At 33.0% G+C, this 14,239-nt stretch overlaps 1 protein-coding gene across 1 annotated transcript in view; it reads right to left on the reverse strand.

The window, feature by feature from the left end:
• Positions 1–7,700: 7,700 nt before the first annotated feature.
• LOC113780514 (cis-abienol synthase, chloroplastic-like) overlaps positions 7,701–14,239 on the reverse strand; it is a 7,562-nt gene continuing 1,023 nt past the window's right edge. Inside the window, exons 4-12 of the mRNA XM_027326311.1 lie at positions 12,782–12,854; positions 12,595–12,692; positions 12,306–12,475; positions 11,127–11,236; positions 10,939–11,016; positions 9,063–9,278; positions 8,380–8,521; positions 8,055–8,300; positions 7,701–7,766 (exon numbers count right to left, since the gene is read on the reverse strand). Coding sequence (XP_027182112.1) covers positions 7,701–7,766; positions 8,055–8,300; positions 8,380–8,521; positions 9,063–9,278; positions 10,939–11,016; positions 11,127–11,236; positions 12,306–12,475; positions 12,595–12,692; positions 12,782–12,854 — 1,199 coding nt within the window. The remainder of the gene's footprint in view (positions 7,767–8,054; positions 8,301–8,379; positions 8,522–9,062; positions 9,279–10,938; positions 11,017–11,126; positions 11,237–12,305; positions 12,476–12,594; positions 12,693–12,781; positions 12,855–14,239) is intronic.

Here is a 14,239-nt window from a genome sequence, read left to right on the forward strand (position 1 = left end):
AAGAGGATGGCTGTCCAAAATCCGGTATTGCCGAAGTAGAACCCGAAGTTGGCGCTGAAGCTACCATATCAGCAAAAGACTTCCTCTATGCGTTTGCCGGCTGATCAGGTGGCCTGCCACCCGGCGGCTGAGTACCCTCCATCAAGATATTGCTGTTTTTCAGATTTCTCCAACGAATTTTCTACCCCTATCTCTTGAAATGGAGAAAAAAATAGCTGGTTGTCCTCCCCAGCTTGTTAGTTCACCTCGCTCGATTTTTTTTTTTTTGTATAGGGATTATGGAGGATTTGAAGAAGTTTTGGCTGAAAAAAGTCACTCTCTCGGCTAAAAAGGTATAGGAGGAAATGGGATTCCTTTTGCTCTCAATTCTCCCTCTCTTATGGCTGGTGTGTTGGAGAAAAGATGAAAAAGTTTTCGGTTTAAAGGTTTGAGAGTTATGGCTGAAGGTTAGTGGTGTTAGAGGGAAGAATGGCTGAAATAGAGGTTATTAAGGCATATTATCAAACATAAGCAAGACAAAACTTAAGTTCTTACGGTTCCTGGGATTTTGTCGATTAATCTTGTTGTGCTTCATTTCTGGGCTTTGGAGTTTGATTTCTGAATGCTGTGAATCGTTTCTCTTATGACCATGCTAAGGTAAGATAACTTGCGTCTCACATGGTGCTTGCTCGTGAGTATCCTTTTGAGATGATGTAACATGACATTTTCCTGGTTAACCATTTTAATTCAACGCAATAGAGAAATTAAAAGTCCAGATATAGGAACCATTGTTGGTACAACTCATAAATGGCTTCAAAGATAACTAAAATATCCTATATAATAAAGAAAAGGAAAAATCAAGAGTGGTAGTTGTATTCAGCGTGTAAGAAGTGAATAATTCATTTACCTTTCACATGCAATTACTTAACAAAAAAAAACTTTAATATGCAATTACATACTTTTAATAGGCAAGCAAAGAGAGCGATGGCTGCAGTGCAATTCAACAAAAAAAACTCAAAAGAAAGGCTCGATTGAGAGATATAAAGAATTAGAGAGAGAGAGAGCAAAAGGTTCTGATGAGAGATATCAAGAGATATCAAGTAAGGTTCTAATAAGAGAGATAGGTTCGGTGAGAGATATCAAAAGATAGAAACGAGGCTCTAATGAGAGATATCTTGATTGAGATAATAATAGAGGGACAAAGTTTTGATGAGAGAGAAAAGGTCAAATTGAGATAGTGGTGCATAACATACACAAAAGAAATTTTGAGAATTGGTAGAGTTTTTAGGTGTCTAAAGTTTGCATCAATTGGGAATGGCATTTTTTTTTTCTTTTTTTGGATCTTTTGGGATATCTTGAAGATTTAGGTTGATCAATACTTGGTTTTGATGATAACGAAATAAAATGATGATTTGAACTAATGTTTTTATATGAGAAATGTTTAGGAACAAGTATCTTGCAATTTGTAAAAAGGGGGATAACATATCATGAAGGATGAAAAAAGAAATCTGCCTTTCGAATGCAAGGATCGGACGCTCAGTGGAGTATCAAACGTTCAACAAACAGCGAGTATTCATCTGACATTTCGATCGAACACTCATTTCTTCTATCGGCCGTCCGATACAAAAAAGGGTTGAAACTTGAACATTCTGTCTTCCATCAGACGCAAGGATCGGACGCAGAGCAATTGGATCGGACGTCTAACAGAGTATCAGACGTCCTACACAACTGGTTCGGATGTCTGACAGGTCCAACAACTGGTTTTCTAACGGTTAGTTTTTTAACCATTGAAGGAGCTTTTGGGGCATAGTTTCACCATCTATAAATACCCCCAAGTATGAGAAGAACGTAAAACTTTGCCTACACAAAATACAAGCTTTCTAAGAGTGATTCTTGGGTAGAAAACATTTTGATTGTTGTATAGGTGTAGGAAAGTTAGGTTTGTGAGGTTTCTCAAGAGAAGAACTAAAATCTTGTGTAGGTAAGCCTCATTTGTATAATAGCTTTTAGTTGGTTACTTAGTGGCAATCAATTGTAGCATAGTAAGGGTTAACTAAGAGTGTTGCAAAACTCTTTGCCTCAACTAAAGAGTATTTATGGTAAGCAAAGAGTGATCCTTCTTATGTACCAGATGATTTGCAACACCATCAATTGAAGAGGCTACTGGATTGGAGTTAACTTCAAGTTTGAAGGAAACTTGGAAGGTTTGGTTTGAATTTCTATCTCTTGCTTTTATTTTTGTTACTTAATTGTACAATCTCTATTGCTCTATACTTGCGTTACAATTGTGAATTTGTGCAAATAGTTGTAGTACTTTTATTGGGTGAAAACTTATTTTATTTATTTAGTCTGTGTGGATAATCTAATTTTCCTCACCCTCTTAGGTTGTTTTTGGGCCTAACATATCTCACATAGAGTTAACTATCATAATAAGTATTCTAAAGGGGTACAACTATTTTTAAATTAAGTTAAATAAAAAATAATTAGTATATATGTTGTTGAATTAATACTAAATGTCATGATAAAAGTGTTACAAGGACATATACAAGCAAGTGTCCTTATCAGTGTGTCAAGAAAGGCCTTTTTTATTGCAATGTCTCAAAGAGGGTAACCACAATTGCTTTGAACATTTGATGGTTTTTGTGATCTTAAATAAGGAAAGATTCAGTTTTCTTCCTTGTGAGGAAGATTGCAAATTGTTGTTGGCTCTGTATAGTATCATGTACACTAAATACTCAACATTAGTAGTCACAGTATCATATACACTAGATATTCAACATTAGTAGTTAGTGGCATTCTTCTTTTTCTTCATTTGCTTTTCAAAGGCTCCAAAAGTTCTGAAGGATGTGCGTTTATTATATAGTATGTATGTTTTGGATATTTGATAGGCATTACTAGTTCTCAGTTAATTGTTTCTTATTGGAAGTAGTTTAACAAAGACCTATAGAAACATTCATATAAAATCCATTTAGTGAGAATTTTAGTTACTTCACCTATCACAACATGATACATCAGTGCTAGGTTCAAGCTATAGAATTATATCTTGTATTAACCCTCTATTTGGTGGTTGATTATTGCAAAAAGATTTTGATTATGCTATACTGTATTCTACTTGGTCTACCTTTTGTGCATTTAACTTCCATTTCCATCCATTCTCATCAAGAAAATGATGTCAATTACTGTTTTCAGTAGAACTATGATTGAGTATTTAAATTCTCTACCTATGATTCTATTACACAAGCATGATTCTAAAACTTGTTGAGGCTTTAACAGGGACTTTGGAATCGGTGAAGTAAAGTTGACCATGAAGCATGATGAGAATGGTATCTAATGCCATTCAAATGACTTTGAGAGGGAGGCAAATCCTTTAGCATTTCAGATGGAAAATATGCATGATTTTTTGTGTGCATCTTGTTGGGCATGTGGTCTAACCGATTTGGTGGGCCAAACCACACCTTAAGCCCATTAGGTTTTAAGTCAATATGACTTGAAGGAAACCTAGACTACTCATTTGATTAGTACTGAGATTTAGTCGCGAGATTCATTTTTAGAAACAAGAGAAAATCTTGAGAAGTAATTACTACTATTTATTACTTTTTTATTAATGAAACACTTATTACTATTTTTTTCACAATTACTAGTAGAATAAATCTTATATACATTGACAGTGCATACACTATCACCGTTGGATTCATGACACATGTGCAAATATTAAATTTTAAATTCAAATTTTGCATAGTTATCATTTATCTAACCCTAACAGTGTATACACGGTCAGTGTAGGAAAGATTAATTCTTGCTAGTATTACTATTATTAAGTAATTACTAGTATTGACTACCACCAGTATTAATATTACTATTAACTATTAACTAATTACAAATCACTGTTTACTCTACTATTTACTATTTGTCCTTTTCTACTATTAACTAATTATTTTTGCTATTATTATTACTGTTACTTTTCTTTACTGTTAATATTTACCATTTCTATTGTTGCAGTTACTATTTATGTTTACTATTACTATTATGATGTACTCTTACTGTTATTTTCACTATTTACTTTTATTATTACTATTATTACTGTTTACTTTTACTTTTAGTATTTACTTTTTGTAAATAAGCATAATACTTGTACTATTTACTTTTACTTATTAACTATACTAGGCTGACGTTTTGACAATCCTAAATAGGAACGTATTAAATATAATTATTAGTAATTTCTTGTACTAAATAGCAACATTAAAACGTAAAAACTTGTAAATCCAAAACATGAACACTATTTATTAATAAACTATTACTAATTTAACTAATTCAAATACTAATCAAATGTAATAAATTTACACTACTTATATGTAATCAACTAACAAACAAATTACTACTAATTAAATATAACAAACTAATACTTATTAAATATAGTTAAATGTAACACATAAGATTTGTCTTCATACCTGTTAGTTTGTTGGAGATGTTGGCTGTCCACCAACTTCAAATCTCAGCAGCAGCTTTTTTTGACCGATATAGGAAATCAATGTGCACAATTGGATTCGAATCCTAGCAATAGCCATAATCGACTTCAAATCCCAGCAGCGACTTCTTTTTTTCCGATATAGAAAACCAGTGTGCACAATTGGCTGCATAATGGGAAGGCATAATCGTAGGACCACAATGGCAGGAGTTCTTCAACAGAAAATCGAAAGGCACAATTGCAGAAGATCTTCGACAGAAAAGCCCAGTAATGGAAGGAAGATATTGGGGAGACTTAGAGTGTAATGGTACAAATGGGGATGTGCCAGTGATATATTTATAACCAAAACATTGTGCATCATTTGTATCGATTAAATTCAGCCATTAATCAAGAATTAATCAATGGCTAAAAAAAATAATAAATAAACCTGTTGGTGGAGCATATGGGCCATTGATCAATTACGATCAACGGCGCACAGCCCTTTGCCATAAGGGATGTGGTTACGCTGGACGCTGCATGCGGCATTTGAATTTAATAAAAAAAATTTTAAAAGAAGAATGCAAATTTTAAAAGTTGAGGCGTAGTCCAAAGCTAGGACTATGCCTCAACGGTTGATCAACGGTGCTGGGACTACGCCTCAACGGTGCTAGGACTATGCCACATCCAAAGTTAGACGCGTTGAGCAGATGCCGCATCGTAGGCGTCTTCAATTTTTTTTTATTTTATAAAAAAAATTTGCACCATCCATCAACTTGTGATCAACGGTGCACAAGTCACGCCGCATCCACAGCCAATTGTTAAAATTTGCATTCTTCTTTTAAATTGCTGTGTTAGTTAAAAAAAATTGAAAATAAAATTAACTTTCTCTCCACGTCGCAAATCTCATTTGCGGCAATCCCTACTAGAGTACAAATTTGTCTACAACACCAAATTTGTCATGATTTCTTATTTCCGTAATATTTACAAAAATTTGCTGCCTTGTGAGAGTGGTCATTACCACTGTCTTTTTTTTCTTGTGCCATCCAGTTTAGAAAATAATTCTAGGGTTTCTTCTTCTCTTCCACTAACAACTTAAAAAGTTTGCACTTATCAAATTTGGGCAATTTCTACCTTAGAGATTCTTATTAAGGAGTTTGTGTGCATTAGCATTATGGGTTAGATGTTTGGATAGTTTTAAGTAGATAAGAACTTTTCACAACTTTCTACAATTTTGTTATGATTCTCACTATGTTTTAAAGGTAATCTTCACAAGTCTCTCTCATTATATAGAATCTAATCCAAGTAGATCCTTTTATAGGTAATAAAATCATAATTTCTATTATTTATTCATGCTTCTTTTTGTTAAAAATTTAATTTTTGGTCCTGTCTAATGTAAAATATCAATTAATCCCCTAAATTAAAGAAATTCTTAATTTGGTCCTCTAAAGTGGCAAAGTATCTCAATTTGGTCCAAACAATTGGAAAAATTTCCTTTTGAACCTCTAAAGTTGCAAAAATATTGACTTCATCTTGGAGATCCTATGAATGGTGAAAACAAAAAAGAATCTCCAAAATTGCTTTATTTGGTAATTATAATTAACTGAGCAAAGACAGCATAGTGATCATGGAAAAATAGGAGAAAAAAAAAGCTTATGATAGAACAACTAAATTAAGCTTAACATCCTCCTTTTGTTGTTAAATCCTTCAATTCTTTTATTCTTTTATGTTTTTAAGTTTTGAGGTCCAAATTGAGAAGTTTTTAATTCGAGGGCCAAATTGAGATTTTGTGCTTGAAAGACCAAAATGAAACTTTTTCAATTTGAGGGACCAAATTGAAACATTTTGTTACTTTCAAGGACCAAGTTTGAGGGATTAAATAGAATTTGGGACCACTTTGTAGGACCAAAACTTAACTTAACTTAACCGCTAAATTTTCCAATGTTTGCTATCCTAGATTGATGACGGAAAATAAAAGGAAACAGTAAAGAATGAAAAGCAATCTCAACAAATAATTAGCACTCTAGCGCCCCCCCTCCCCCCACATATATCTTCTAATTACAAGATCCAATAGGTATAGCTATAAAAACACAGAAAAAACAGAATGCAATGCATAAATGGTTGAATGTTGTGGATGGGCATCTTTTCACTGCTTATTCCTTTTAGTTTCTTGGTTTTTCTTGCAAATCAGAAAATGTTTTTGGGGAGTTTGATGGGCTCATAAATTATTTTTTTCGCGTCACTAACTATTTCTTTCGGAGAATCATACTCATTGGTGAACTTGTACAAATAAAAGCATATCTTGCAGGTTGTCCAGAAAAAATCCTTGCACACTCTTGGAACCTGGCTTCCATTTGTCTGAAGAACCATCTGTAGCAGTTGTCTTCGGCCTCTTTCAATATTCTCCTCTATCCTTGTTGTAGCCTCTTCCATTGTTATGACACCATTACCTCTAGCCACATGCATGGACACAATATTTGGTTTTCTTTGTTCGAGCTCTTTCTGAGGAAATTCAAGGACACAAAATTAGATTAGCATACTTTTCTAGTGCAAACAATTCAGTGATTCTTCAAGCAAGGCTTGATTTCTATCGACTAGCAAGATATTACTTAACACGAATACGAAACAGAGAATCATCTCAAATGGTTAAGAGTACTATTATATGTCAAGATTCCATTCCCACGAGAGTGTTGTAGCACTCTCTTTACATTCTAGCCATGGTAAGAATGCCATTTGCCGGGAAAACGTAACAGAACAGCAAACCAAGTAGAGAAAAGAAGCATATACTTGACACACAACTTTTCTGCTGAATGCTTGAATAATAAAAACAAGAATAAGTAAGTCAAATAGGCCCTAAACTTTTAGCGATGTTTTCATCTGGTACCTCGACTTTTTAAAAGTGTAAAATAGGTCCTTAAACTTCTTTATTTGGTATTAAAAGGTCCTCGAGGCTAATCCAAGCAGAAGAACTTCTTGCACCACAAGGTTAGTCTAATGTCATCAGCTTGCCCTCCCAAGTTCAAAAGCTAAGCTAATCTTCCACTTTAATGGTTTTTTATAAATATCTAAACTAACAAAAATGACACAACTACTATGTTGTTAAATTTCATTCAAGTGCACGTTGTATTTTGAATCAAATGTTATGAATATTGTCCGTCTATTATGGGTTAATTAGATTACTTGAATTCTAATGACATATTTAGTGAAAAGGAATAAATATGTAGACATTATTTACATAATAAGATAGGCTAAGAAATAGTTACTCAGTCTACAAGAACCTCTATCTACCAGTATTCTTTGCACAGTGAATCCTTGATGGGCAATTAAGCATATTGTTATCAAAGACCTAACAAGCAATGTTGAAAACTAAGCATAGAGCATTTAACCTTGTCAAAGTCCCATGAACTGAATTGATGGTGGAATAGATTTTTAGAGGAAAACTTAAGTGTTTGGATTGTGAGTTCACGCACAAATATTTTTTGGAATATTCCTTTCAAATTACGTTTTTATATCACATGCATTGCGTTGCTATAATATATTTTGCTATAAAACTCCAAAAAATTGCAATCCAAGTGGAACATAGGGCACATAGAACATTCAACTGAGAATATGAATTTAAGCAGAAGAAATTTACCTGTTGTGTTTGGATATCATTAAGGAGTCGTCCAACTGTGGAGGCATGCGTCCATAAGCTTTTCATTTCTTCACTGTTTAAAATATCCTCTGATAATTTTGGTCCAAGAAAATAAGCTCCCGTAAGAACGCAGATTTTGGCCCCAATAGTTGTGCGTCCAACAGATAAATACTCATCAATGGTCGGTGCTGAGTTTTCTCTCCACCAGTCTAGCTCTGTCAACATACCCTCCAGCAATTCCTGCCACTGTATGAAATTGCAAGCAAATAATATCCAAGAAATAGGACTATACTATTAAGGATTGTAGAATATATTCGTATTTTACCATGCTAATCAAGTCTTGCTTTATGCATCGCCCTTGGTGAACAAAAGCTTTTTCAGCAAGCTCATCTACTGTGTTGTAAAGTGCCAAAAGGAAAAGCTTGACTTGCTTGGAGCAACATTGAGTGAAAGAATTCTTGTCCCATCTATATAGGAATATTCATCAAAATTGAATGGACACATAGTGTAGTCTGGTAATCAAGAAGTACAAAGTACCACAAGAGAAAGGGACAATGTCATCTTGGACCTCTAAAGTACCTGCCACAATTTGTATAAAGTTGTGATTTGTACAATTTTCACCCTAATGTCAATAGTCCATTTTGATTGCTCCAGTTTTGGTTTAAGTATATGGCACTCACTAAGATCACAACAAACATTCCATTTTTTTTTGCATTTTTTGGATATATTCTTTGAATTTTGTTTTACTTTCTTGAGAATGAAACTATAGCATCATGTTTTTTTTTTGGGCTGTCATTTGATGCATATGAGACTAATGGGTGATTTGAAAAAACCTGTTAAGGGAATAGTATGAAAATATTTTGCTTAAAAATGGCCAATCTAAATGCATGGTTTCGGCTCAAATATATCATTGAGTTAACATTTTGGAAATCAAAAGTTGTACAACTTAAAGTAACAAGCTGCAAGAAAGAAAAGAAGAAAAAGTCGATAAAGTTGGAAGGTACTAACTTTTTAACCAATTGGATAAGGTTGACTAATTCCTCTCTTGGAGCACAATTATCAAATAAATCATCTACCACTGTGACTAGGACACAGGTCTGAGCATATGAGATTCGAGCATCAGATAATTCAGGCTCAAAGGCATCAGCAGTAATCATGAAATAACTCGATTGTAGAACACGTTTTGGGATTCTTGAACTCTGCAATTCGTTCTTTTCGTACCATCTGCATATGACAATCGATTGGTTACCTAATTTTACACAACAGAATTTAGTGAAAGGGAAGCAAAAGATAAACTACTTTGGAGATGAATTATCAAAATTTTTCTTTACTGCGGAGGATTGAGAAGTAATCATTGTAATATGTGGCAGAAGGTTATATTGGCCTTACTTTAGAAAGGCTTGAGGGTTAACTATGTCTAGAGGTGGCAAATCAACCCACTTAATTAAATTTATCCATACCCGCCCATGAATAGATGGGTATGGGTATCTTAAATTTTTGTATATGGGTATAAATGGGTTACCCAATAATACCCATTTATTAAATGGGTATTATTGGGTAACCCATCAAACCCAATTAACCCATTTAGAATTCTCTTCCCCCCAAGTCTCTTCTTTTCCCCCACCCATTTTTTTTTCAAATTTTTCATTTTGTCATGATGTTAACTACTTTTGTTTCATTATTATTATTATTATTTGTTGGTTTTATCTTATTATTTTATTTTCTCTTAGTTTGTTAACTTGCTCATTAATTTATGATAAATTTTAGCCTATTTTCTTATCTTTCTAAAATGAAATTTTAAATTTATATATGAAAAAAATGTTAGGAGTTCAAAATTTTTGGATTAAGTTTTTATATTAATTTTTATAGTACTTAGTTCAAATTTTTATATTCTTATTATTCAATGATTAAATAATAGGTAATTTTGTGACATAGAGTATAAATGAAAAAAAAGTGGTAATTAAGTTTATTGAACATTATAAATAAATATTTAAAACTAATGATGGGTACAAAGAGTGGTATAAATGGATAATTTAGTTTGCAAAAATGAATTTAAATGAGTTTACAAAAAGTTAAAATAAATGGGTTATAAATGGGTAATTGGGTTACCCAATTCATTTTTTGATTTACCCATTTATACCCATCTAATTAAATGGGTATAAATGAGTTGACTCACTTATACCCATTACCCATTTTACCCAACCCAAACCCGCCCAAGTCACCCATTTTGACACCTCTAACTATGTCAATGGTTCCATAACTCTATGTGCATTGTCACTTCGATTCTCAATCTTTCAACTCTATCCCCAAAAAAAAAAAATAAAAATTGATAGAGTTGAAAAAATATAAATGTTATTATTTGTCATCAAAATGTAAATGTTTGATTCACCAAAATTACACGCAAAATTGTTAAAAGAAGTTCCATAAATATTTAAATCTCGGGAGAATATCTGAAATTAACAAACTCTGTGGGAGGAAAACATAGATTAATTTATCAGAATTACGGTGGGTGACCATTTAAAGACAAATCAAGAAGTTGAAGGACTCAACAACAGGCACAACAAGATTTGGATGACTAAAATGACACTAAGTCTATACTTTATGGACCGCTGGAAGGTCATTATTAACTCAATAGTTAAATAAGAAGAATTCACTTTTATGATGTAAAAATATTTCTAGAATACTTCTTCCAACCCCCTAAAAAAAAGGAAAAAAAAAGACATAACCTCTTCAATAACGTGACGCTAATTTAAAAAATAAAATCGTCAATAGACAAATTCTTGAAAAACCCATAAAAAAGACAAAAGATGCAAATAATAAAAGGACATAATTACTCATTTTCCCATCAATTAGCACTATGTACAAACTTTGCAAACATGCCTACCTTTCAAGTATTAGGAGTTCAGCTTGATGTAGGGCCTGACAACTGTTAAAATCTTGTATTGCCAAGGTCAGAAGGTCTCTGTTGGCAGTGTTGAAGCACCCAGAGTAGCAGAAAATAGGTTAATGATCTCCTGCAACAATTTGGACACCGCCTACATATATATGGCAGTTAATTTTCAGAATATTTACCTGTAAGATGTTTTAAGAATGTGATGCTTGTCAATGTCATATAGCTCAATACATCTCCTGTTCAATACCCGCGCTAACGTGCCATGATAATTCTTGAGAGTAAACTCGACCTAATAAAGTTAAATATTAACATGAAGAAGATAACAATTAATTATTGTGGTGGGCAATTAAGGTGTCAATATCATCTTCAAATTGTCGTGCTAATGTGTCATTGTATTTCTTTCGCTTTCTAGGTCATAAGGAATGGTGTGCATATTGGTGTTATGAAATCAATTTGACAGAAACCAAAAGAACAATTGTTTGTCATTTTTCAAACTTTTTTTTTTCTTTTTTTGTGAAACAACGGGACTAAGAGTGAACAACCTAAAAAGATGGGCAATAACCCACAAAAGACTAAAGACTGAAGTTTGAAATTTTGAAAGCTGAAAACTGCTGATGAACTAGTTTGCTGAACTCACAACATCATATTGTAGGATAATACTGATTTGAGAACTGAATTAAAATATTTTATATCATACATACATCTGGTTTAATAATAATAGTGCTAACTTACTGTACACTAATATAACAACACACATGAGAGAGAGCAAGAAAATGCCTATGTGTGCGAAAAATTGTGTTTGAGAAAAGAAAAATGCATATGGTTTTTATGTTTGTGTGCATGTGAGAGAACATCTTTGAAAGTATTAGTTTGTCTGTTAGAGAGAGTATATTTGTATGTACGGAATTGTGTGAAAGAAAAAGTACATGTTTATTTGTGTCATGTGTGAAACATTAACTGAGTAAGTATTACTATCTTAACTTGGACCCTAAATTTTGCATACAAGCTCTTAATGTAGCTATAGGTAAAAAATTTCTGTTATCAAATAAATTTAATGAAATAGCAATTGATGGGGTTATCAAACAAGTGACATCTAGAAAATTATATATCTTCATTCTTCTGTTTCCAGTGACCTAGTACTCAAGTAAATTAGAATACAATTCCCAATTTGGAGAATTAACCTAGGACCTTTCTTTCTAAGGGCTCAATCTTGGTTGCTTCTACCGCTAGATTAAGACAGTAAAACATTAGTAGTATGGCTTGAAGACGATAAAATAACAAAAATATAAGCTCGTTTTCACAATCGAACTATCGAACTATTGTGGGCAATTGAGTATGTTGAAGAGTAATTTCATTACCTCTTTATGTAACTTCTTGTCGATTATGGACTGATTTAGCAACTGATCCTTCAAATAAGTTGTTGTCCAAGCCTGGATTCTCTCAAGAGGCTCTTCATTTGGATATATAATCAGCTGGGAAGCTTTGTACAACTCCAGAATAGTAGTCACATTTGTGAACATCGGGCTTACTGTACTGAAAAATAATTCTTGATCTACGAAGTTCACCAGTTCATCTGTTGTGGAAATTGAGCTAAGCCAATTTTTTGTCAACAAAATTACATTTTAACTGGTCAAATTTTCTCCGTACCTGCAGAAACATCGTATCCTCTTAGTCGTAGAAATCGAAATGCCATGGCACAACAACTGACATCGGAGAAAATTTCTTCATTCTTCTTCTGCCATGACCTGATTGTTCAAACTTGACAATTTGAGACAATTATACAATTAGTTGTACAATTAATTTGGCAAGTTACTTAAATTCACGTAAATCTTACTTGTATGTTTCATCCAATATTCTTTCTATTTCACGCCTGAAGTATGGTTCCAATCCCAACTTTTCAATTATGTCTATGAGTTGGAGCCCAAACGTTAACTTCAAAGGACAAATTTGGGGAACTGTGATCCCAAATAAAAAAATATGAGAAAAAAAAAACGGTCATACAATATTCGGGTATAAACTCGATTTGCCACCAAATAAAGGTTATTCTTTTATAAATGACAAAAAAATTGCTTTGATGTAAAGAATATGTGGCTGCAGTAGAATAATGGTTTTTTACTCAAAGAAAGTTAAAATGCACATTTAAAATTCTGGGTAAAATGCATAGGTAGATCACTGTAAAACTTTATAATCGTAGATTACCCATGTGAAAATATATTTATGTATTTCGTATTTATGTAGATAATGGATGCAAATTCAACCAAGGCAACTCAACAGGAACAGTGGGAGCACGAAGTAAATGGAGAATATCGAATAAATTCCATTTCCTTAAAGGTGGATTCAAAATCAAGATGAAGTCATTGTTGATGCCCCAATAGCAGTGGATATTTGTGGCTCATATGGTAACTATGACAGTTGGATAGTTCATTAAGAAGGGAAAAACATAGAGTGAGGGACAGGAACTCTGCCTGCATAGCTATTCTAAAATAGGTTGGGCTAATTTCCCAAAAGACGAATCTAATTTGGATGAGTTTGTACATTCACATGATGAGTTAAATATAATTTAAATGTGCTATAAAGTGTCCCAAAAGATTCACTAGAAAAATCCTTGTATTATTTTAAGCACATTGTAAATCATTAAAAATATTTTATCTCTAACATTTAACTTAGGAAAGCAGCCCCCACTTTTCAATGACAATAGCACCTAAAATAGGGATTTATGTTCTTGCCCCTTGGATAGTTGTTAGTAGAGATGACAATGGATAAGGTAAAATTCGAAATCTGTAGATACTCGACCCAATGGTTTATTCATTAAAGTTTGGCATTCGTGAGGGGTTACTGATGGAGAATCTAATAAGATTTGGTAAGAGAATCCTAAAAATTCGAAACTTGAAATCTAACATACATACATACATACATTCATATGTGTGTATATCTATATACACACACACACACACACAAATAACAGGCATTTTACACTTCATAAAATGCTGAATTCCTCTCATATAGGTTGTATGACTCTACTAAAATTTTAAATTTAATATAATGTGTTGATTTAATATTATGTATGTATTAATTTTAGTTTGATAATAGTTAATTACCTTTTTTCTGAATTATTCAAATTAGCGGGCAGAGGTACCCGATGGATAATTTGAACCCGAGAGTGAAAGGGTTTGGTAATGGAAGTTAAAATCGATAGGGTTTTACCGGATAGGGTTTGGTAAAAAATTTAGCTATATGGGTTAGAATTTGGTGAGAGGAATTTTTGAAAATATCCAACCCGCTACCATTCTAG

Source organism: Coffea eugenioides, chromosome 8 (assembly GCF_003713205.1).
Source record: "Coffea eugenioides isolate CCC68of chromosome 8, Ceug_1.0, whole genome shotgun sequence".
In the NCBI taxonomy this organism is placed as follows: Eukaryota; Viridiplantae; Streptophyta; class Magnoliopsida; order Gentianales; family Rubiaceae; genus Coffea; species Coffea eugenioides.